The 21,283-nt window shown below is 45.8% G+C and overlaps 2 protein-coding genes across 5 annotated transcripts in view; both read left to right on the forward strand.

Annotated features, from left to right (window-relative positions):
• The window catches only part of DNMT3A (DNA methyltransferase 3 alpha), a 104,639-nt gene extending 101,809 nt beyond the window's left edge, over positions 1-2,830 (forward strand). For all 3 annotated transcript variants that reach the window (XM_060250899.1, XM_060250907.1, XM_060250915.1), the window contains one exon: positions 319-2,830. In XM_060250899.1, coding sequence (XP_060106882.1) covers positions 319-460 — 142 coding nt within the window. In that variant the 3' untranslated portion in view covers positions 461-2,830. The remainder of the gene's footprint in view (positions 1-318) is intronic.
• An 18,287-nt stretch (positions 2,831-21,117) lies between these two features.
• Positions 21,118-21,283, forward strand: part of DPYSL5 (dihydropyrimidinase like 5) — a 66,202-nt gene continuing 66,036 nt past the window's right edge. For both annotated transcript variants that reach the window (XM_060250927.1, XM_060250936.1), the window contains exon 1: positions 21,118-21,244. The gene's annotated coding sequence lies outside the window, so the exon portion shown is untranslated. The remainder of the gene's footprint in view (positions 21,245-21,283) is intronic.

The raw sequence follows: 21,283 nt of genomic DNA on the forward strand, positions 1-21,283 counted from the left end.
CAGCCCCACCTACCTCCCAGGGTGTAGGGAGAGGAAGGGAAAGAAGATTGTAAGCCATGCTGTCTGAAACACAGGGTATAAATCCAATCTTCTCCTCCTCCCCCTGCTGTCTTTGCAAGTTATTTCTCCCTAGCAGATCTTCATTTTGCTTGAAAGAGCAGGGCCCCAGTATTGCCGCCAATATTCTGATTGATTTCTATCAGTCCATGTTTCCGATGGCATATTTCCAAAGATCATCAAAGTATGTGTTCTGGTTGCTGGGCCAGCAATCACTGATGGTAATTGGCCCCTCTCCTTGCCGTTTTCTTGTATCTACAGGGTCTTTGGCTTTCCGGTCCACTACACAGATGTGTCCAACATGAGCCGCCTGGCTCGGCAGAGACTTCTGGGTCGCTCCTGGAGTGTGCCGGTGATACGCCACCTCTTCGCCCCGTTGAAGGAGTACTTTGCCTGCGTTTAAAGAGACGCACCCACGGAACTGGCAAAGCGGAGGGAGGAGTCTCAAACACAACCATCCCCAGGAACAGAAGTGGCACCAGAACAGAGGAGGTGGCTGGTGGGTTGAGAGGGAGGGAAAGGACGGCCCCCACACGTGTGCGGCTCCTGCAGCCCGCGTCTTTGCCCATCCTCTCCTGAATTTGAACCACCCTAAATCAAGCCAACCAGTCCCACTTTCTGTTGGTAACCCTTTAATTTTCCTGCTCTTTCTGGATGGGTTTGTCTGTTAGTTTGGTTTCTGCCTCTCCTTGGCTGAGCCCCAGCGGTGGCGGGGTTGTCACCGGCACTGTTGAAACAGTGGTAACGCCAGCCAAGCCCAAAGCTGAGCGGGCCTGGGGGGGGGTGACATCACCCCTGCTCGGTTTAGGAGCACAAAGCAGGGTGCAACGGGGCCTCCTTGCGTCTACCAGCACCGTTCCTGGGGGGAGCGCAAGCAGGGAAGCCGCAAACCCCGCCAGCCCCTTCTTGGCCCCCCCCTCCCAGCCACACACTTTTCTACAGTATTTTGGGTGCCTACGACACAGGAGACCTTGATTAGCCCAGCCCCTACAGCCGCTCTTACCTCTTGTTTACAGTTTATATATATGTGAGAGTTATGTGAGAGAGATGTCTATATATAAAAGGTACTGTTACTACTGTACAACTGACTTTCATAATGGTGCTTCTACAACAGCTGGGGGTGGGGCTGATGGCAGCTTCTGTGGTGCTTTATGTGCCAGCCTGCAGGAGGAGCGGGGGCTTTTCGAAGCCATTACACCCCTCTTCCCAGGGAGGGAGGGCGGGCAGCAGAGCTAGGCACCACTCTCCGCCCCAGGGTGTCATGCAATAATGCTTTTTGTCTCCTAAAAAGCAACCCTCCCTCAGGCCAGGGGCAATAGGCCCTGCGCAAAGGGGCCAGCCAGCCCCCCTGCGGAATTCCAAACAGCAGCCCTAACATGCTGGTGCTTTCCTGTGACAGGTGCCCTCCTGCATGTCCTCTCTGGGCTCCCCCCTCCAGCACCTGCCCAGTGTGCAAACAGGGGGGGCGGGGCTACTCCGAGGCCCCGCACTAGTTTTGGTCATCTCTGAACTCACAGGCTGCAGTGTCGTTCATAAAAGTCTTGGATTCGGCCCCTTTTCTCCATTTTTGCCCCTCGAATTACAAACTTCCCCACTTTTGGGGGTGGGGAGGTCAGTAGGGAGAAGAGGCCCCGCCCACCTACCCTGCAGTAGCACCCCTATCCCGTTCCTCCGATATCTCACATGGTGTTTGGGGGTCAGCACCTGCTGTCTCCCTCTCTATCCCCCTCCTTCCCCCTGTTTGTGACTGATGTGAATTCCACACTTCCTGTTTTGCTTGATCAGGCTTTGGCTGTGCTACCCTCTCACCCCAGGGGTTGGAAAGGGTAACGAATTTGAGGGGGGGGGGGAGAGCTCTCATATGAGGAGTGTCTCCCTAGGTCCTTCTTGGTTTCCCTGCGTGAGGCCCATCTGAGGAGACTGTGTTTCCCTGGTTTATATGCCTAGGCAATTGTGTGCACTTTACTCCTTCGGGTAACAGGGGAAGTGACCTCACCCATGATTTTGTGAGGTGTAAAGAATGCCCATTGGGCTCTGATCACTCCTAAATTGGGGATGCTTCTCCCCTTCTGCCTGTAGGGACAGCTCCCAACAGGGTCCCAAGCCCTTGGTGCTAATGGGGAGAGGGGGTAGGGGATCCCTAGAATCCAGCCGCCTGCCTCAGCAACTTCCCTCATCTCTGCCTCCAAAGGGGACAGCATCTCCCCTCTGCTCCCGTCTTCCCTGCGTCCAATGGTGCTCTCAGAGGCAGCGGGGCAGATGCTGAGGCAAAGCTCGGGATCAGTCAGTGGCGTTGGGTGAAGACTGCAGGCCTTCTCCACTCCCCGCCCCGCCTCCCTGCCGATGCTTCCCCCTCAGCACAACTCATCAGGTGGGTGCGAAGTGGCTGCAGCCCCTTGAGAAGGTCTCAGTGGACAGCTGCTGGTATTGGTGCTAATATTTCAGGGAGTTGGGATGGTTGGATGAGAGCCTCCTCGTACTCCTCCTCTTAACTGTGAAAGGGGCTGGGGTCTCAACTCAGGGCCAGGCGGGAAAAGGAGAGTGGTGAAGTATTCTGGATGGGGCTGTCTAGTGAGACATGTCTGCCCCCTCATGCCTGCAGGGTCAGTCTCCCTCTGGCCACCTTGGTGGGTCAGTCGCTGACACCCGTTTGTACAAAAGCCTTGGTGGAGCTTGGCCTCCCTGATGCTGTGCAGGATTCCCCACCCACTCACTTGCCACAAGGGGAAGAGAGAATGGGATGTCCCTCCTAGTCTCCCTGGTGCTAAATGGGAAACACGATGACCTGGCCTTGGGAAGGGTGGGGGGCAGGCTTTGTACCCAGGGCAATCTGAGCCAAGGGGCTGGCTGAAGCAGAGGGGAATCCAGATGATCTATCTCTCTCAAGAGCAGTGGGGCTCCAGCCTTCTACTCTGTATACTTGGGAGGAGCATTCACTGGGGGTGGGGTGGGAATAGTGGCTTTAGCATCATCGCACCCTCACCTCCCCAGAGCCTTCCTCTCAATGACTTCTGGTTCAGCCATGGGGCTAGCTTTAGCTACATCATTCCCCAGAAGTCCATATCCAGCGGGTAATGGCTTCGCTTGGTTCCCTTGCTTTCCTCTAGGGCTGTCTCGCAGGGTCTCATAGCGCAGACTCTCCTAGTACCCTCCCCCAAAACTGGAAGTGGCTCCTTGCGATAGCACGTTCTGTCTGTTGTTATGTCCTTCAAATTTCCCTGATGTACTTGTCTTGGGCCTGTTTTGCTGTCTGCCACAGAATCCACCTGCTTCCCTCGGGGGGGGTGGGGAGGAAGGAAGAGGGGAGAGATAGACTTTTTGAAACAACTTCTCTTTTTACTAAAGAGCCCTCTTGTCAGGTTGCACAGCCCTAGACTGAAAAGCAAAGCAACCGACCCCCTTGCCCCCCTTCCCTATCTGCCTGAATTCCTTCAGCATCTGCAGAGGGACGAGGTGACAACCAAGGTGCTAAATTGTTTATTACAGATCTCTATTGTTAACTTAAGTCTGCTGTCTGGACAATGACTGTTTTTGTTTTCTTGTAGTGGAGTTTAAAAGAGCTCTATTATTTTACTCTTATATATTATTATTAAAAAAAAAGGCATTTTAACTTTGTACTTGAAACTTAAAGGAAAAAAATTCATGTGTTTTAGGCTAGACATTGAAGTAGCTGAGACGCTTTACTGTTTGTGGGAAATCATGTATTCATGCTGAAGAATAAAACTGTCAAGACCCTGGGAAGAGCTTGGCCTGTTCCCTGCTCTCCAGCCTGCCTCCCACCTTACATTCCACGCAGCTAAACCCAGATGTCCTTCCTTTCTTTTCCCAATTCCATCCCCTTCTCCATTCTACCCCTTGCTTTCCTGCCCCCTTCTTTTCTAGAATGATTTTGGGATGCCCCCATCCTTTCAGCCGCTCTCTTTTTTTCCCTTTTTTTTTTTTTTAGGGTTGCTTCTATATTTATTGACAAATAAATAATGTACATTTCAGAGTATGGTTCTGCTTTGCCAGGGGATAGGAAGGGGGAGGCCAACTCTCCATCATCCCCATGGGCAGGCTGTTGTATCTCTGTGTAAGTATTGCTCGTGACATAGCTGTTTTATAAACTAATTAAAAGGTCAATGGTGCAGCAGATGTTAGAAAGTCTATCCGTTCTGCCTCCGTCCCCATCTTTTGCATTTTTCTTTTCGTGCCCAGAACACTCGAATTAAGGAAGGCTCCTTGCTGATGTACTTGTGCTGGAGAACACTTGAATAAATGTTCTGTTTTGTGCAAAAAGAAAAAAGAAAGGAGGCTCTCTGCCGTCATGTGCTTTTTGTACCCCTCGGTGGTTTGGAGTGTTTGGGGAAATGAGGGGGGTGGGACTTCCAGGCAAGGCCGGCTGGACTGAAGTACCTGTTGGGAGACCAGCAGTGCAGTCTTAAACAGGGCTACACCTTTCTAAACTGAAACTTTTTTTTTACTTTCTATGACAAATAACATATAACAAGATGTAAGGATTAGGATTTAGGATTGCTTTGCAGGTGGCTTGAGACTGCAAGTCACAAGCCACCATCCAGATCTTCATACCCTGTAGAGAATCCAACAATGTTAGGTGGGAGAAATAATTACTGTAACGTCCAACAGGGAAATACACACCCTCTTCACCTGTGTGGGAGGTATGCTTGTCCCATAATTTTGGACCTTTACAAGGCATTGTGTGTGAGTATGGGTGTACGTATGCACATGTGCGTATGTGTGTCGGGAGAGAGAAGAGCGAGTGAGAAGAGACATGAGTGAGAGCTTCTGTCCTTAGTCCCTGTAAGCAGTAAGTAAACTCTATCTGAGGCTCCTACTGACCCTACTTCTATTTCCCCTAGTAGCAACACTTCACTTATTTATTTAGACATATTTATATCCCACTTTTCTCCACAATGAGGACCAAAGCAGCTTACGGCATTGTTGCCCCCCTTCTATTTTATCCTCACAATAATCCTGTAAGGTAGGTTAGGCTGTGCGAGAGCGACCCAGCAAGCTTCCATGGCAGAGAGGATTTGAACGTGTCTCTTGGATCCTAGTCTGACAGTCTGACCTAGTGCTTCTAAACCTTTCAAATCTTATGCCCCATCAGTTTCTTTTATGAAAAAAACCAGGTTCCACCCATGATGAAAACAAAACCCCTTTCTCTGAGGACATTTATATGTTTACAAGGATTCCATTATTACTACTAGCATGTCAAAAGTCATAGATGGATAATCCATGGCAGATTGTGCCCTGAGACAGAGTGTCGCACTTGCAGGTAGACATGGGGGTTGAGGAAGAATGAACGTGTTGTATAATTATTGCAAAAACCCTGCATCCTACCTAGACTGCTTTTGCAATAGAGAGCAACTGTATCAGTTGTACTCTAAGCTTGATCTTCACCAGAGACCACTGGAAACCTTTAGAATTTGATGCCCTTGTGAAATCAAGCTCCCCTCCTCCCAAAAAAAGTTTGTTCACCTCAGATACACTCTGACTCAAAACCAGTCTCAAGCTTTTTCCTGCCAAGTCTGCGTGCCCACCCCTACTCTTGATATAGCTTGGATTGAGTGAGTTTATTATAACAGAGAGGGAAATGACAGATCGTGTTTATGTGTAAATAACAGATTTAAAGGGTTCAACCAAATGGCACAAAAGAAAAGGCTCTTCTGGAGCAACAATGGAGAGACCATTGGGGTGCTGCATACACTATCTTCACAATCAGAGAGGCTTTTGAGTGGTACTTCCAGGCCTATTTCAACCTTACTAAGATATACTTTAAGATTCATGTCACAGAGAATTCAAAAGAACAAGAACTCTACTTAAAACATCACCTTCACAGGATTTCTTGTATTGCAACATGAAGTCAGAAATATCAAATGTAATTTTTTGAAATCCAAAGAGAAGCAATACTTTTCTCCCTTCGGGTGAGCAGGTCTCGGAAGTTTCCAGTCAGAAGCTACAGGTGAAGGCTTTTTTCCTGTGAGGGGTGCAATTTTATTTGAGGTTGCCATCAATTTTGGATAGTTTCTGTAAAGGAGAATTTTGAGGGGACAAAAAATAGAAAATGCCATGAAAATGGCACAACTTAGTTGCCATTGCTGTTCACTTTTCAGCCCTGCTTTTTAAGTAAGGCTTGCCCCTCACCTTCTTTAATGAATTAAGCTTTTTATTTATTTATACCTCATTTCTCCCTGACCAGGACCCCAAATGGTTTACCTCAGTCTCCTCCATTTTATCCTCAAAACAACTCCGTGAGGTTAGGCTGCGTGTGACTGGCCAAAGGTCACACACAATGCTTTTGTGACATGAGTGGGAATTCAAATTGACATCTTCCACATACTAGTCTCAATCACCACACCACACTGGCTCTCAATATATAAATATAAGGAACAAAATTGAATTTCTGGGTGTGTTTGAAATCAAGATTTTGATTGCTTTTTACTAAGAATAAGGATCTAGAAACAAAAAGCCTGATTTGAATTAGATCTTTAAAAAAAAAAATCCCTGCTGCAGCTTTTTAAAAAAGCACATGCACATGTATCCTAGCATTTAAGAATAAAGGCTCAGAGTGGGCAACCCTGATTTCCTTCACATCTCTCAAAACATTTCATCAGAGCATTGAAGCCGGGTTATAAAGGGTCTTGCTTCTGACTGGCTCTCTCTGCTGTTCCTCCTATTGGTTCCCAGAGATGCCTGTCTTATAGGCATTCCTTCCTTCCTTCGCTGTCCTGAAAAGGGCTTACTTGGAACAATAGTCACTTCCAAGTTTCTATGTTGTGAACCACTAATGTGTTAAATGGTGGTGTTCCTGGAGTTTGGAGCGGAAATTGGGTGGAAATTTGGCTATGTTTTTTCTGGGTTGATAGTTTAAAAGATGCCAGTTTTTATCCATAGAAACTCATCAAACTGTCAAAAGATGGCATGGGGTTCTATTAAACTATCTTCTGCAAAGCTTTTCAGCCCCAAAATGAGCCACTCTCCTTACAGACAATAGGATGAGAAGTAGACTCCTGAAATTGAAACACTGGACTTACCTGAAGGTTCCTTCTCTTCAGTGGGGTGAAGGCATCCAAGATGGTTAGGTCATACCCCCTCTCGCTTGAGGCAGGCCTATGCAAATTTTTGTATGCCTCTTAGGACCAAGAGGGGGTGTACTTCCAGACATAAAATAGCCTAGCTCCAATAAAAGTGTACACCACAGAAAATATCAGGAAAACAACAATCCCCAAAACTTTAATATTGAACTCACAAAAAATTCAGAAACAGATATAGGATCAGAGAGAGAGAGATTACAGTGGACTAGCTCAGAAAAAGCTTACTTATAATAGTAGTCTTTTTAATATCCATTGCTCATCTTAACATAAATCACAACCCAGAAAAAACAGTGCTGGGCAACAAATTGGATGCCTTCGCCCCACTGAGGAGGACACCTTCAGGTAAGTCCAATGTTTCATTCTCCTTCAGTGGGAGAAGGCATCCAAGATGGTGTCATGTTCTCAGGGTGCAGGCAGGCAGGAGTCCAAAGCCAGTCCAAGGTCAAAGTCCAGGAAGTCAAGCAGCAGCCAAGCCACCAATGCGGAATCACAAACCGAAATCAGAAGTCAATGTCCAAAAGGTCAGGATCAGGAAGGAGCATGGATGCAAGCCAGAGAATAGACTTGTTACTTCCACAAGGTTATCAGGTCCTGGGTGGAGCTAGATGGGAGTCTCAATCAGCCTGCTCCCTGGGTGGCAGTGACTCTGCTAGAACTCAGGGCTGAGAGATCTGAAGCATCAGCGTGCCTCTTGTCTTCGCTCTGAAAGTTCTTTCCAGAGCCTGCTTCGAACTCTTGAGATGGGAGGAGAGCTTGGAGGATTGATCGTCAACAGCTGACACTGGTGCCTGGAGAGTGATTGATGAGCCAGCTGCTGTTTGTTCAGCTGAGGAACTGGCTGGCAACTCTTCCAGGTCTGTTAACCTTTCCAGCTCCTCGTCAGGTCTCATGACTGATGGTTATGTAACAAAACTCAGGGTGGGGAAAATATAAAGAGTCACTCACACACAACCTGTTGGAGGACCCTTCTCCCAAAAGCAGCCTCAGTAGAGAATTGATCAATTCTGTAATGTCTGACAAAGGTCTTAAAGGTAGACCAGGTGGCCGCCTGGCAAATATCTTCAACAGGCACTCTTATAGAAAAAGCAGCTGACGTGGCTGCAGATCTTGTGGAATGTGCAGTCACCCCTTCAGGAACTCTAAGCCCCTTCACCTCATATGCTGTAGAAATACATCTGCAGACCCAAAAGGCTATCAAGGCCTTAGAAACCTTTTCCCCTAAACTTTGAACCCCATATGAAACAAACAATTGGTCTGTCAGTCTAAAAGGTGCTGTTCTTTTAATGTAACATATCAGAGCCCTCCTAACATCTAGTTTATGCCACTTCTCCTTCGGATAAGCCAGGTGAGGGCAAAAGGAAGGGAGAGAGACATGTTGATTAACGTGAAAACCTGAGTTGACTTTCGGCAGAAAAGAGGGATCTGTATGTAAGACCACAGAATTGTCATATACAGTACACAGTTCCTTTCTAATTGACAAGGCCCCTAACTCAGAAATCCTCCTGGCCGAAGTGATGGCAATCAGAAAGGCCACTTTCCATGACAGGTATTTTAACTCAATAGAGAATAGTGGCTCAAAGGGGGGCCTGGTTAAGGCTTATAAAACAGTGGATAAGCTCCAAACCGGAAAACAGTGCTGAACTGGTGGAGCTAAGTGCATAGTGTCCTTTAAATAACGTTTGACATATTTGTGTGAGGCAATGTTTCCCAGACCCCTATTGTTCAGTACTGCGGCGATGGCCGCCACCTATCTTTTTAAGGTGTTGGGTCGCAGGCCTCTCTTCCAGCTGTTATGAAGGAAGGCTATGACGTCTCCACATGAAGGACTCATTGGATTCACACCTCATTGGATTCACGCCCATTTGTTAAGTGCTGACCAGGTGCAGTTATATATGCGCCTTGTGGCCAGACAACGTGCGTGAAACATAATGTCTGCTATGTCTTTTGGCAGTCCTGAACTTTCTAAGTCCTGCCTCTCAGTTTCCATGCCGTTAACTGAAGCCACTCTGGGTCTGGGTGAAGTGCTGGACCCTGGTGAAGCAGATCCTTCTAGATCGGGAGCTGCCACGGATCCGCCACTGAAAGATGAACTGAGAACCACGGCCTCCTTGGCCAATATGGAGCCAGAAGGATGACCTCCGCTTCCTCCTCCCTGATCTTCCGAAGGACTCTGCTAATGATTGGTAGGGGAGGAAAGGCATACAGCAGGCCTTTTCACCATCTTGAGTGAAGAGCATCCAGGCTCTCCACCTCTGTCTCGATAAATCTGAAAAAGAACCTCGGTACTTTCCTGTTCTTCCTGGATGCAAAAAGGTCCAGAGTTGGAACCCCAAACTTGAGTGTCAGCTCCTGAAACACCTAGCTGTTCAAGGACCATTCTGCTGGATCCACATCCTTTCGACTCAGCCAATCTGCTTGCACATTCAAAACTCCCGGAATGTGCTGAGTTCTCAATCCTGTTAAATTTTGCTCGGTCCATTGTGCTATTCTTGCTGCCTCTTGATGAAGAAGGAGCGCCCTTGTTCCTCCTTGGCGGTTGATATGTGCCTTGGCTGTAATGTTGTCTGTGCGAATCAGTACTGCCTTTCCCTTCAGGTACTGTTTGAAAACTGTCAGAGCTAGGCGGACAGCTCTGAGCTCTTAAGAGATTTATGCTGTTCTCTCGCTCTTTTAGAGTCCATCTGCCTTGTACTGATCTGTCCTGACAGTGAGCCCCCCAACCCCTCAGACTGGCATCTGTGGGTCACTGTGATGCTGGGTGTTTGAAGGAGGGGAAGGCCCTGGCTCAGGTGCGCCTGTGCAGTCCACCATCTCAGGGAAGATCTTACTTCGGAAGTCAGGGGAATGCGTCTGTGTCTCTCCCGCCTGATGTCGTTCTGGTAGGGAAGAAGAGTCCATTGTAAAGACCTCAAGTGAAGCCTCGCCCAAGAAACCATTTCTATTGAAGCAATCATAAGTTCCAAAAGTCTTGTTAAGGTCATCAGGTCCACTCGTTTGCGTAGATGCACATTTGTGGCCAATGCAATTAAAGTTCTCTGCTTCTCTGGGGGAAGAAAAACCTTCTCTGCTTTGGTGTCGATCTGAGTTCCCAAATGGATTAGAGACTTGATGGTATAAGCTGACTCTTCTGAAAGTTTATGAGGAAGCCGTGTCTCTGAAGAAATTGCACCACATGATTGATGTCCCGTTGGCACTGCTCTTGACTCTGTGCCCTGACCAGGATGTCGTCCAGAAAAAGGTAGGTGTGTATGCCCTCCCTCCTGAGTGCTGCTATCAGAGAGACCAGAACTTTGGTGAACACACGAGGTGATGAAGAAAGGCCAGATGGAAGGGCCTTGTATTGATAGTGCTGTCCCTGGAATGCAAAAAGAAGAAAACGTCTGGAATCCAGGTGGATTGGTATGTGTAGATACGCCTCCTTGAGGTCCAATGAAGCCAGGAAATCACCTTTCTGTAGAGCTTGTAAAATGGAGCGCAGGGACTCCATTCGGAATTTTTTCTGCACCACCCAGACATTGAGGTCTCTTAGATCAAGATGGCACGCCATTCGTTCGACTTCTTCGGAATTATGAATAGTACTGAGTAAACACCATGGAATTGTTGTGAATTTGGAACTGTCTGTATGGCCTCAATGTACAGAAAGTGATGGATGGCTTCTCTCAGGTGTTTTAACTTTGTCGGATTGCAAGGCACTGGGGAGTGAACAAAACGGTGTGGGGGAGGGGAGGAGAACTGAATTTTGTAGTCCAACTCCACAATGGTGAGGACCCAAAGATCTTGGGTGGTCTGTTTCCACTGCAGAGCGAAATTTTGCAGTCTTCCCCCAATCTTGGCGTCATGCAGTCGATTTTTTTTCCTTGGTTGCTGGACTCATGTTTCTGGCCTGAGAATTGTCGTCTTTGGAATCTTGAGTGAAAGGAGGATGATCGGCCCCCTCTCTTGTCTCTGTAGGCTCTGCCCCTATTGGCTTGTAGGGACAAAATGACTGAAAGGATTTCGATTTATACTCCTTTTCCTTGGTAGATGGCATTGCACACTTTTTCTCTTTGGTTTCCACCAAAACCTTGTTTAGAGGACCCTCCCCGAAAAAGGAGCTTTCCAGAAAACTTCTCTGTGGAAAGGCTGGATTTTAACAGAGTCCACATTCCATTTCTTTTAATTTTAAAAAAGTTTTATTGATTTAAACTACAGTAAAGGAGCATTGCAGATGATACATAAAAAGAGGGGAAAAGAGAGAAAAGGAAACGTTAGAGAGTGGGAGAGAAAAAAACAAAAAAACAGAAACCAGTACAAATATATCAGTTGTAATTCCACCTCCCAATATATTACTCAATTCTTCCTACCTACAAGTATAAAAATCTCCTTAAGTATTACATTCTTTATTCTCTCACTAGTGTAAAAGAAAAAAAAGTAATTCTTATAATAAACTAGTAAAGCAATATAAGATCAAACAATTCTTCTTAACTATAAATTCAATATAACCTGTTCATAAGAAAAAATTTCCTTATGAGACTGTCTCAACATCAGATTTCCTGATTTAACTTAAACCTATAATAGGCACAGATTAGTTTATTGATTTAGCAAAATCCTGATTAAAAGGAACACATAAAAATTATTTCTTTGTTCATAGCAAATTACATAAGATACATCAAATACAACTGTCTATCTCCATCTAAACCATTTCTCCTGCTAACCTATTAATAACAAATCTACCATATTACCAAAACTATCAAATTCTGCAGCCTTTATACTGCCTGGCTTTTCACCCTTGGTCCTATTCTCACATCATTAGAACCAGTCTCCCTAAATATGCAAACTGTGGGTAAATCTGCTATCTAGAAAGTTATGCTAATAAACCTCATTAACATCATTTCTTCAAGATCTCTCTTAATCTTTTAAATTTTAACATCTGTTTATAAGTTTTTGTATATCTCCTTTGTGTTCAAATCATATTACAAATTCTTGATAATCACTGTAATATATATCCAATTAAAGTCCGGGTCAATTTTAGTAATTATATTCAGTCCAATTCAAAAGTTTAAGACTGCTCCTGTCGGTCTGATACCGCTTGGAATCATGAGCTAGTCTTTTGTAGTTATGCAAAGTGACCCATCAGAGGGTAAATTTAGGGGAAAACACCTACTTGTTAAGCAGAATCATCTCTTTAGAAGTGGAAAGATGTTGATTTGCAGATGTACTGGAGAAAAAGAAAGCATAAAAGCGATTGGGAGTTTTTTTTTCTGCTGATAAGCAGCTTTCATAGCTGCGGAGCCTCAGGATGCACACGAGCATAGGGGGCAGTTGCCACTAACCCCCTCCCCCACCGTGGGGTTCCCATGCCGAGAGAAAGCCAGACTCAGAGATGTTGCAGAGAGCTCTGCAGGCAGCTCTGAAGCCAAGATGATGGATCCCGGAAGTCCACCTTCCATTTCTTGAGTCAGAGGTTTCTTCTTACTACTACATCAGCTTGTGATCTGGCAGCAAATTGCATGCTGTCCTTGGAGGCATCGGCAGCAAACTGGGCCGACCTCTTAATCTTCAAAAAAGATCTCTTTAAGGCAAGAGGGTCTGGTTCCGGATGTTGCAGCAAGTCGTCTGCCCAGATGACAATGGCCCTAGTAAAATTAGAAAGCATCGCAGAGGCTCTGATAGCTAAGGATGCTGCCTCATGTGCTCTTTTGAGTACAGTTTCATTTTTTCTATCCACTGGATCCTTGAGGACGTTGTCTCCATCCTTTGATAAGACCGCTCCTGAATGCAATGCCAAAACTGGAGCATCCACCAGTGGAACCTTTAAGATTTCCATAGTCTCATCTGGTAGAACATAAACATTTTTGGCAATGGTTTGAAGGGTAGTGCCTCCCTCCTGGTACTGACCATTCTGATCTGAGTACTACTTCAAAATTTTCAGGAAATGAACAACCAATTTTTAACTTGGTTTTTTGAAGCCTCTAGCATCCAAGTTGGCTGTGGATTTTGAAGTCTTTATGTCCTCTTCATCTAAGGAATACTTCAAGGCAGAAACAACTTTTTAAAGGAGTCTTTGGTAAAGATCAAGTTGGAAAAGTCTGGTGGAGCCTTTGGAGTCTGAGTCCTCACCAGATCACTCTCCCTCCTCCTTATCAGATGTAATGATGACAGAAGAAACAACAGATTTATTGCCTTCAGCCTCGGGTCTGTGCATGGTAACTTCTGATGGGTCCTGGCTCTATTAGCAGAAGGAGAATGTGAGTGGGAACTCTCTCTCCTTGACCTTCCTCTACTGAGGGCCCTCTTTCTCCCACTCTCTCCTCTTGCAGCTCCTTCCTCCTCCTCAGAAGACGATTCTGAAAGAGCTGGGGATTCAGACCTGGAAGCAGGGGACGGTTTTTGTCTCCTGTAGCACTGGGACCCACTGGACTCTGTGCTGGGAGAACGTCTCCTTTCCCCCCTTGTGCTGGCATTCTACTCCCTCTCCTCCCCCTGAGTATACTGGTGCTGGTAGGGAGCCATCGGTGGTATCTGGAAGAATGGGGAGTACCAGGTCATTCTCCAAGGATTTGTAGCTCAGTCAGTTGGAGGCTGACTGCAGAAAGCGGGAAAACCCTGACTGGGCGCCCTGAACTGTTGTGGCTGGTGGGCCGGCCATGTTTGATTGTGCTGCTATAACAGAGGGGCCATAGTAAGGCAAGCCAGGCTCCATACGTGACGGCAGAGTGGTTGGAAAGGCAGGAGGGGCATTCACAGTGGACAGCTCAACAGGCGTTTGTCCCCGAGGGGCCGCAGCAGCGTCACTAGGAATGCGAGCAGCGAGATCGCTGTTTTGGCGGGTTTTTTCTTCTTCCGCTGTTCGCAATCGCCCAGAAGCCTCCAGGTCTGTCCGCGGAGCTATTTGCGGTGCTGAACTCATCGCTGCTCGGCATGGTGAGGCTATCTCGTCACCTTGTTCCTGCAAGCCTGCTCCGAGAGCCGCAGGCGTCCTTAGCGCTTCCCCTCTCTGTCTGAGGCCTCAGACGGGCAAGGCTGGAGCTGCATAGGCACCATTACTCCCCGGGGCCCTTTTTGAGGAACTCACTTCCATAGCAAAGGAAGCTAAAAAACCAGCCTCTGTTGTTTCTGTTCTCCTTTTGTTTTTTAGTTCTTTCTGTCTCTATTATTATTATTATTATTATTATTATTATTATTATTATTATTATTATTATTATTATTATTATTATTATTTAGTTTTTTATATCTATTAACGGTCTGGTGTGAAGAGCTAGTCTCTGGTAACCTCGTGGAGCGGCAGGGCTATCAAAACTGGAAGTACACCCCCTCTAGGTCCTAAGAGGCATACAAAAATTTGCATAGCCCTGCCTGGAGCAGAGGGGGCATGTCCTAACCATCTTGGATGCCTTCCCCACTGAAGGAGAATATTCAATGCAAGAACATCCAACTTGGAGGTGGGGGTATTAATAAGAATCCAGTGCATAATGAGCCCTAATGTGCCCTTCATCTGGAATATGGTGTAAAACAAAGATTCTCAGGAGGAAAAATTGCAGTGAGATTGTTGCTGCTCCTTGCTGTGCTTGTGTGGAGGCCCCACTTGACTATGGCTGAACCAATACAGATTAAACTCTGTACATACATGTATGTTAGTAAGATTGCATTTGATTTCTGCGAGGACATGACTTCAGCCCAGAAAATTGCTACTGAAGGAGAGGAATAAAGTGTGGACTTCATTTGGACAGTTCCCAGTCCAAGGAAAGGAAAGGTCCCCTGTGCAAGCACCAGTCGTTTCCGACTCTAGGGTGACGTTGCTTTCACAACGTTTTCACGGAAGACTTTTTACAGGGTGGTTTGCCATTGCCTTCCCCAGTCATCTACACCCTGACCCAGAGCCTCTACCTGTTTCCAAGCATGCTGGAGATCTGGGGACTTCTTTGCATTCCTTATTTAGAGGACTGACTCAGCCTGAATAAATAAAAATAATGGATTTTTTAAATATAGATTTTTTTTTTAAGTAGTTTTGTTCAGTATCTCTTACAAATAGCCTGGGTGAACAAGATTGGTATATCTGAACAAGATGGTTACATAGAATTGGGGTGGGAATATTTTAAAATCCCCCACTGACAAAATCTCCCATCCCCCCAACATTTCACAAAATCTCAAGGACTATTTTTTCTTAATCTGCTGTTTCCTCCCATACACATTGATTTATAACTGCTCTCAATGTTCCACACCTAGTCCCCCCCTCCAATTTCTTTTGGTTAATTTACAAGATCATGTTTTTCTTCAGTACATTAGAAACCCTTATCTTGTCCACAGTTGGCTTAATTTCAGCTTTCATTATTATAACGAGAAAAAACCACTAGAAGCAAACTAGAGGCTCACAAGAAGTAGCAGGAAAAGAGGAAGAATGGGGGGGGGGACCCACACACATATTTCTCCTGCAGGATTTTATTGGGATTCAACAGGATAAATTTACCCTCCACTTTCCAAGCAATGGAGAAACATGTTCTGTCTATTAACTATGGAGAAGGGTCATGGTCCCATGTTCAGTTAAAGGACCTCTACTAGCTGATGCTAGGTAAGATCTTCCTGTGGTCTTGGAGAACCAATGCATCATAGTAGACAATACTGAGGTGGACTGTCCATCTTCATATGAAGCATAATTATATGTTCAAACATTTAACTGCCATCGTTTGCTTCTGGAAAGTTTTGAGTATTTCATCTTCAAAGAAACAACCTGGTTTAAACATTCTTACAAATGCACCATGGAAGTCAAACATAAATCTTTATTTTAAGAACTGCTCCCCAAACCCATATAAATTCTGTATTTAAAAACACATACAAGCTGACCAGAGCTTTTTAATGTTCCTGGGTATATGTTGCTACAGAATGTGAGTAAGTAGGGCTGTCAAGGGGGAGGGGGAGAAGAAAGGATAATTTTGGGGTCCTTTGCAAACCCATGGTAGCTCTTGACACATTTGGTGAAGAGGATTCTGATACCTTTAAGGAAACAGTATGGAGCAGAGTTTGAGGAAGTGCCAGGGAAAATATTTGCAGCCAATTACTGCTCATCATGACAAGCCACACATGGGTATCTAGGACGTGTGGGAAGAGCCTTGCTACATCAGACTAAGGGTCCAATTAGTCTAGCATCCTATTTCCAGCTCTGCCCATTCTGTAAAAATAATGACAAAGACTCCCATGTTCTTTCTCCCTGGTACCTGGATACATTCCCCCTCCCCAAAAAAATGTGCGTCCTTATCTGTATATCACTGTTAGTTACTGATACACCCGTTCTTCAAAAGGATCTTATAGCCCTTCTCAGATATTTTTGGCAAGCTTTCAAGGGGAGTCATAGAGGTAGATCAAGATGGGTAGCAACATTAGTCTGTCTGTAACAGTAGAAAAGAGTCCAGTAGCATCTTAAAGACTAACAAAACTAGTGGTAGCAAATGATCTTTAGTGAGTCTGCTCAGTTCTTCAGATACAGCTAGAATGTGTGTCCATCTGTCCAATATATTGGAAAGTGGAATTATTTCAGATGTCAAATGACATTAGCAGGCAAATGACATCCACCTGGATTGACCTAGGTTTCTTGTCTCATTACCAATGCTGATTTCTCCATGCCCATTTCCTCTCTGCATATCACAACCAAGGGAGTTTTTGTAGCAGGAACTCCTTTGCATATTAGGCCACACACCCCTGATGTAGTAGATGGCCTACTGTAAGCTCTAGGAGGATTGGCTACATCAGGGGTGTGTGACCTAATATGCAAAGGAGTTCCTGCTACAAAAAATGCCCTGATCACACCTAATCCAATCACACCTTCTATTGTCATTTGCCTGCTAAGGTCATTTAGCATCTGAAATCACTTTTCACTGCATAGGACAGATGGACTTACATTCTGGCTGTATCTGAAGAAGTGACTCTCAAATGCTCATACCCTACCACAAATGTTGTTAGTCTTTAAGGTGCTACTGGACTCTTACTCTATTGTAAGGGGAGTCATGGAGCAACATCTAAGGACACTTCTCTATCATCCCATGCTGACACAACATGGCACACCACTGTTATTTTGTAGGGCTTCTTGGACAAGAGGTAGTTCCTGCAGTCTGTTGGACACAAGGGTTGAACTGTGCTGCAAAGGCAATGCACTGGAGCTTTCAGACAAAGGGATCCTGGCAGCCCAACTGCATTCTTCCTGGCTTAAATGTCCAAACAGGTATTGAAGGCAGCCTTACATAGAAATCTAGCAACAAGGTTAAAATGTGTGCTATTGTTGTGGGAGGCATTAGGAAGGCCTCAAGGAGAAGGTGAACACATGCAGTGTCTGTACCTCAAAAAGCTTTAATATCCCGAACAAAGATCAACAGATTCCATGACTGGCAACTGAAACTTCCTGTGTATCTATTATAATCTAGTTCCCTATTTAGACCCTCCTTGTTGTGGGGCTATGTTTCAGAGGTAGAACACATGCTTTGCACATGGAGCAGGTGCTGAGGAAGACCTTTATCTACCTGAGACCCTGTCCTAAACCACCTTTGCATGTGTGTATAACAGGAAAAGATACCTTTGAACAGAACTACCCAGGAATGGGGGTGATTTTGGCTCCAGCTGGCAGTCCTATTTTATGGCACTTGCCAGTTTGAATACAGATCATCCAGCAGGATGTTTCTCTCCAGTGCTAGCAACGTGAAGTGAGATTATGTGGAGCGCCATTCGCTGTCCAAGGTACCAATTCCTGCCTCTTAGCAAGAAGACTGGGGGGCGGGAGAGCAAAGGTTCTCCTTTAGACAAAAAACTGACAAGAGACCAGTCTGAGTTGCAGAATGAGAGATGGGATGGAGTGTCAGATTTCTCTCAGGGATATTTAAAAAGGGAACATAAACATGGAAGTGATGGCTTCTTAGAAGACAAAGCAAACAGAGAAAATACTAGGCACAAGATCATAGGACAGGGCAGCACAGACAGAGCCAGAAAACATTGCCCAGTTCATACCCCTCTTATGTGGGTACAAGCTGCCTCAGGCTCTCTGAAGATTGGAAATGCTTCTCATTCACAATGGGGAATCTGCAGATTGCTCATATATGGTATTTACAAAAGAGAACAAAGCAGCCCATGCATGCAGCAAGCGTAGCCACTATGTGGTAATGGAAATGTCCATTCCAGGCCTTCCTAAGACAGATGCAGCACACCAAGACTTTGAACTCTGACAAAGCAGGTTAACCTTTACTGCAAAAAGCCAATCTACATTAGAGGTCTTGTCCAACTTCCAAAAGATGATCCGGGCACAAAATAGGAACATGCAATCTATTGTATGAAAATTAACACAGGGAACAGCAAAATGGCTTCTGTGTAGCACAAGCAACTTTGTTATCAGTGTCACTTCCTGGTATTTGTGATCCTGAAAATAAGGGTGTGGAATGGATATCGTTCCAACAGCAAATCATCTAAGAAAAATGAGGTTTACTTCAAAAGGGCCAAGACTACTTAAGCAACTCAACCTTATTCATAAGGAGAGAAGGCCACTTTCCATTTGATGTGAGGGAAGGAGGAATTCTCCACCCAGTTTGTAGAAGGATCTGGCAGAGACTGAATAAATGTTAACATTGTCAGCTATGTATGTGGGTAGGTGGGGATAAAAAGGAATAGATAAAGTGCCTCAAACACAACCATTTAGTGCACATCACAAAAAACAAAGATAATTGAGCTGCAATCCATTCTTGTTAATGGCAAAAATCCTTTGAACAAGAGTGCCCCCCTGTTTACACATATATACCACTATGTGCCAAGGAAAGTAACATCCCTGGAAGAAGTAATACTCATCACAGGCCCAGGGTCATACTGAAGCTCTGTCAATATCTTGCTGCCCTGTGAGGGACCACAATCTATGACTGGGACTTCCGCAGTTCCTTATAGGTAAGTTTTACTGTTTCATTCTAAGGGTATTTATTGAGAACTCAGCTTCAGAGTGGGTTTCTGCCCAGGAGAGGGTGTGCTGTAGAAAAGTTCTGCTCCCAGTGTCTGCCCTCATGACCATCACCCTTTTCCTATGAGGAAGAGGGGGCATGACAGAGGTTTAAACATGCTGCTTGAAGTAGAGAAAATGGAGAGGCGCTTTTTCTCCCTCTCCCATAATACTAGAACTCAGAAGCAATACATTCAAGATGGACCTAAGGAGGTGCTTCTTTTCTGAAATAGTAACTAAATTATGAAAGTAATTTCCTGTGAGGCAGTGAGGGCCATAAGAAAAATAGACGGCTTGAAAATGGGGGAAAGGTCCATCAAGAGAACCTCTGCATGCAAAGTCAGGAAATCGCAAAATACCAGTGCTAGCAAACAGTGGGGGAGACTTCGGCCTCTGTTCCTAGTGTGTGGGCCCATTAAGCCAACTGATTTTACATGGGGTGAAAAGGGATACTGGATGAGGTAAACCACTGGCTTGATCCAGCAAGGCAGTTCTTATATCTGAGGCTACCTACTCCAACAGTCATCTCTGTCTTTCACTAATCACAATCAAGATGTTAACTCTACCATTTCCTTCATATTCCTTTTGTTTAAAGTTCGGTTCATATATTTGTTGTCTCTTAGTGGTTCCTGCAGCTTTCTCTTTTCTAGACTCCTGTAGCACATTTTGAATTTTTAAGCAGAATTGCCTAAGGCAATCTTTTTCACCCACTAGTCATATCTAGCATGGCACCCACAGCAGCCACCTAGTATGGCCATTAGTCATGTTCCTTTGCTGTCTCATTTCCTGAGCCTTCCTCCTTTGGTAGATCTATGAAGTTTTTTTAAAAGTGGGAGGATAGGCACCAATTGGAGATGTGTTAGGGAGACAATATCAGGTTGGGGCTGGGGACGAGTAGGCTAGGTAACTCACCAGATCTCTTCCAGTTCTGGTATTCTGCCAGAACCTACCTCTTCCTGAACGTTGCTCAGGCTAAGTGAACATGAGCCTGAACATTTTAACTACCTACTCTCTTATCCTTCTCTGCTATGATTTTCCGCTATTAACATGAAATCATATTTGTAGGAATGCCAAACTTTTTCAAGCTTTTACACTTCTATGTATGGTATGCAAGCCAGTTAGAGAACAGGAGGGGGCAGTATTTTTGACAAGGACACCTATTCTTTTCTAAATCAACAGTTGGAAAGGGAGGGGGGGGGTTAATGCTAGAAGCAAACTTTGTCCTACAGAATCCAAGCTCAGCTGCAACCTTCTCAGGGTTCATTTATATGACTCAACTCTGCCTTGCTACAGTCAAGAACTGCTTGCAAAACTCAAGGTAAGGAGCACTAAAGATGCTCCTTACCTAGAGATGGGAAACTCCAAGGAACAAAGCTGCATGCAGACATTTTATGCTTGTGCTTGTAATGATAGTGAATCTGCCCTAAGCACTTATAAGTGGTAGATTTTCCTAAGGTATGCCAAGTTTTCTAGGAGAATACTTAGTTATCCATGCTAATTGGCTTGTGTTTATTCGCATTTTAAATTGTCTATTATCGAGCATCAAGATGGGGGGTGGGGAGACCCCTACATATAGCCAGATTAGGTTAATACTAGTTAAAAAGGAGAGCAAGTGAGGTGGTATTTTGCATTGGACCCAGCTATGTTCAATACTGGAGAAGCATGCAAATCTTGGAAACTGAGTTCGACAATAACATTCTTCCTCCTCTGTTTCTTGCATTCTGTGTTGCAGCCTATGCCTGGCATCCCCCCTAGGCCCACCATTACCCATCCGGAGTCAGACGGGCACGTTCTTACTTCTGGACCAGGTATCCCGGCCCAGCTCCAGAGTCACCATGGCAACCCAAGCACCGGATCAGAGGAGGATGGAGGAGGCCCCGCCCTGCTCCCCCTAGCCACGCCCCCACTCGTTGGCGCTTGGCCCATCGGGAACGGTAGTCTTCGCCCACCGAGGGCCCCGCCCCCCCTGAGCCTGGAGAAGGGTTGCGATTGGCTTAGGAAGGTGGAGGGAGACTAGCCGCCTTCCTCCGCCTCCCTCCCCAGCCGTGCCTGCGTCCGAGGGAAGCAGGTGAACGCGGGTGGCAGCTGGGCGAGGACGGACGGCGAGAGCTCGCGAGCCGGCGGGGGAGGGGGCACCCAGAGCGCGGGGTAAGTGGCTGGCTGCTCCATCCCCACCAGCGGGGGAAGGGTC

The sequence above is a fragment of the Heteronotia binoei genome, chromosome 1 (assembly GCF_032191835.1).
Source record: "Heteronotia binoei isolate CCM8104 ecotype False Entrance Well chromosome 1, APGP_CSIRO_Hbin_v1, whole genome shotgun sequence".
Taxonomy (NCBI): domain Eukaryota; kingdom Metazoa; phylum Chordata; class Lepidosauria; order Squamata; family Gekkonidae; genus Heteronotia; species Heteronotia binoei.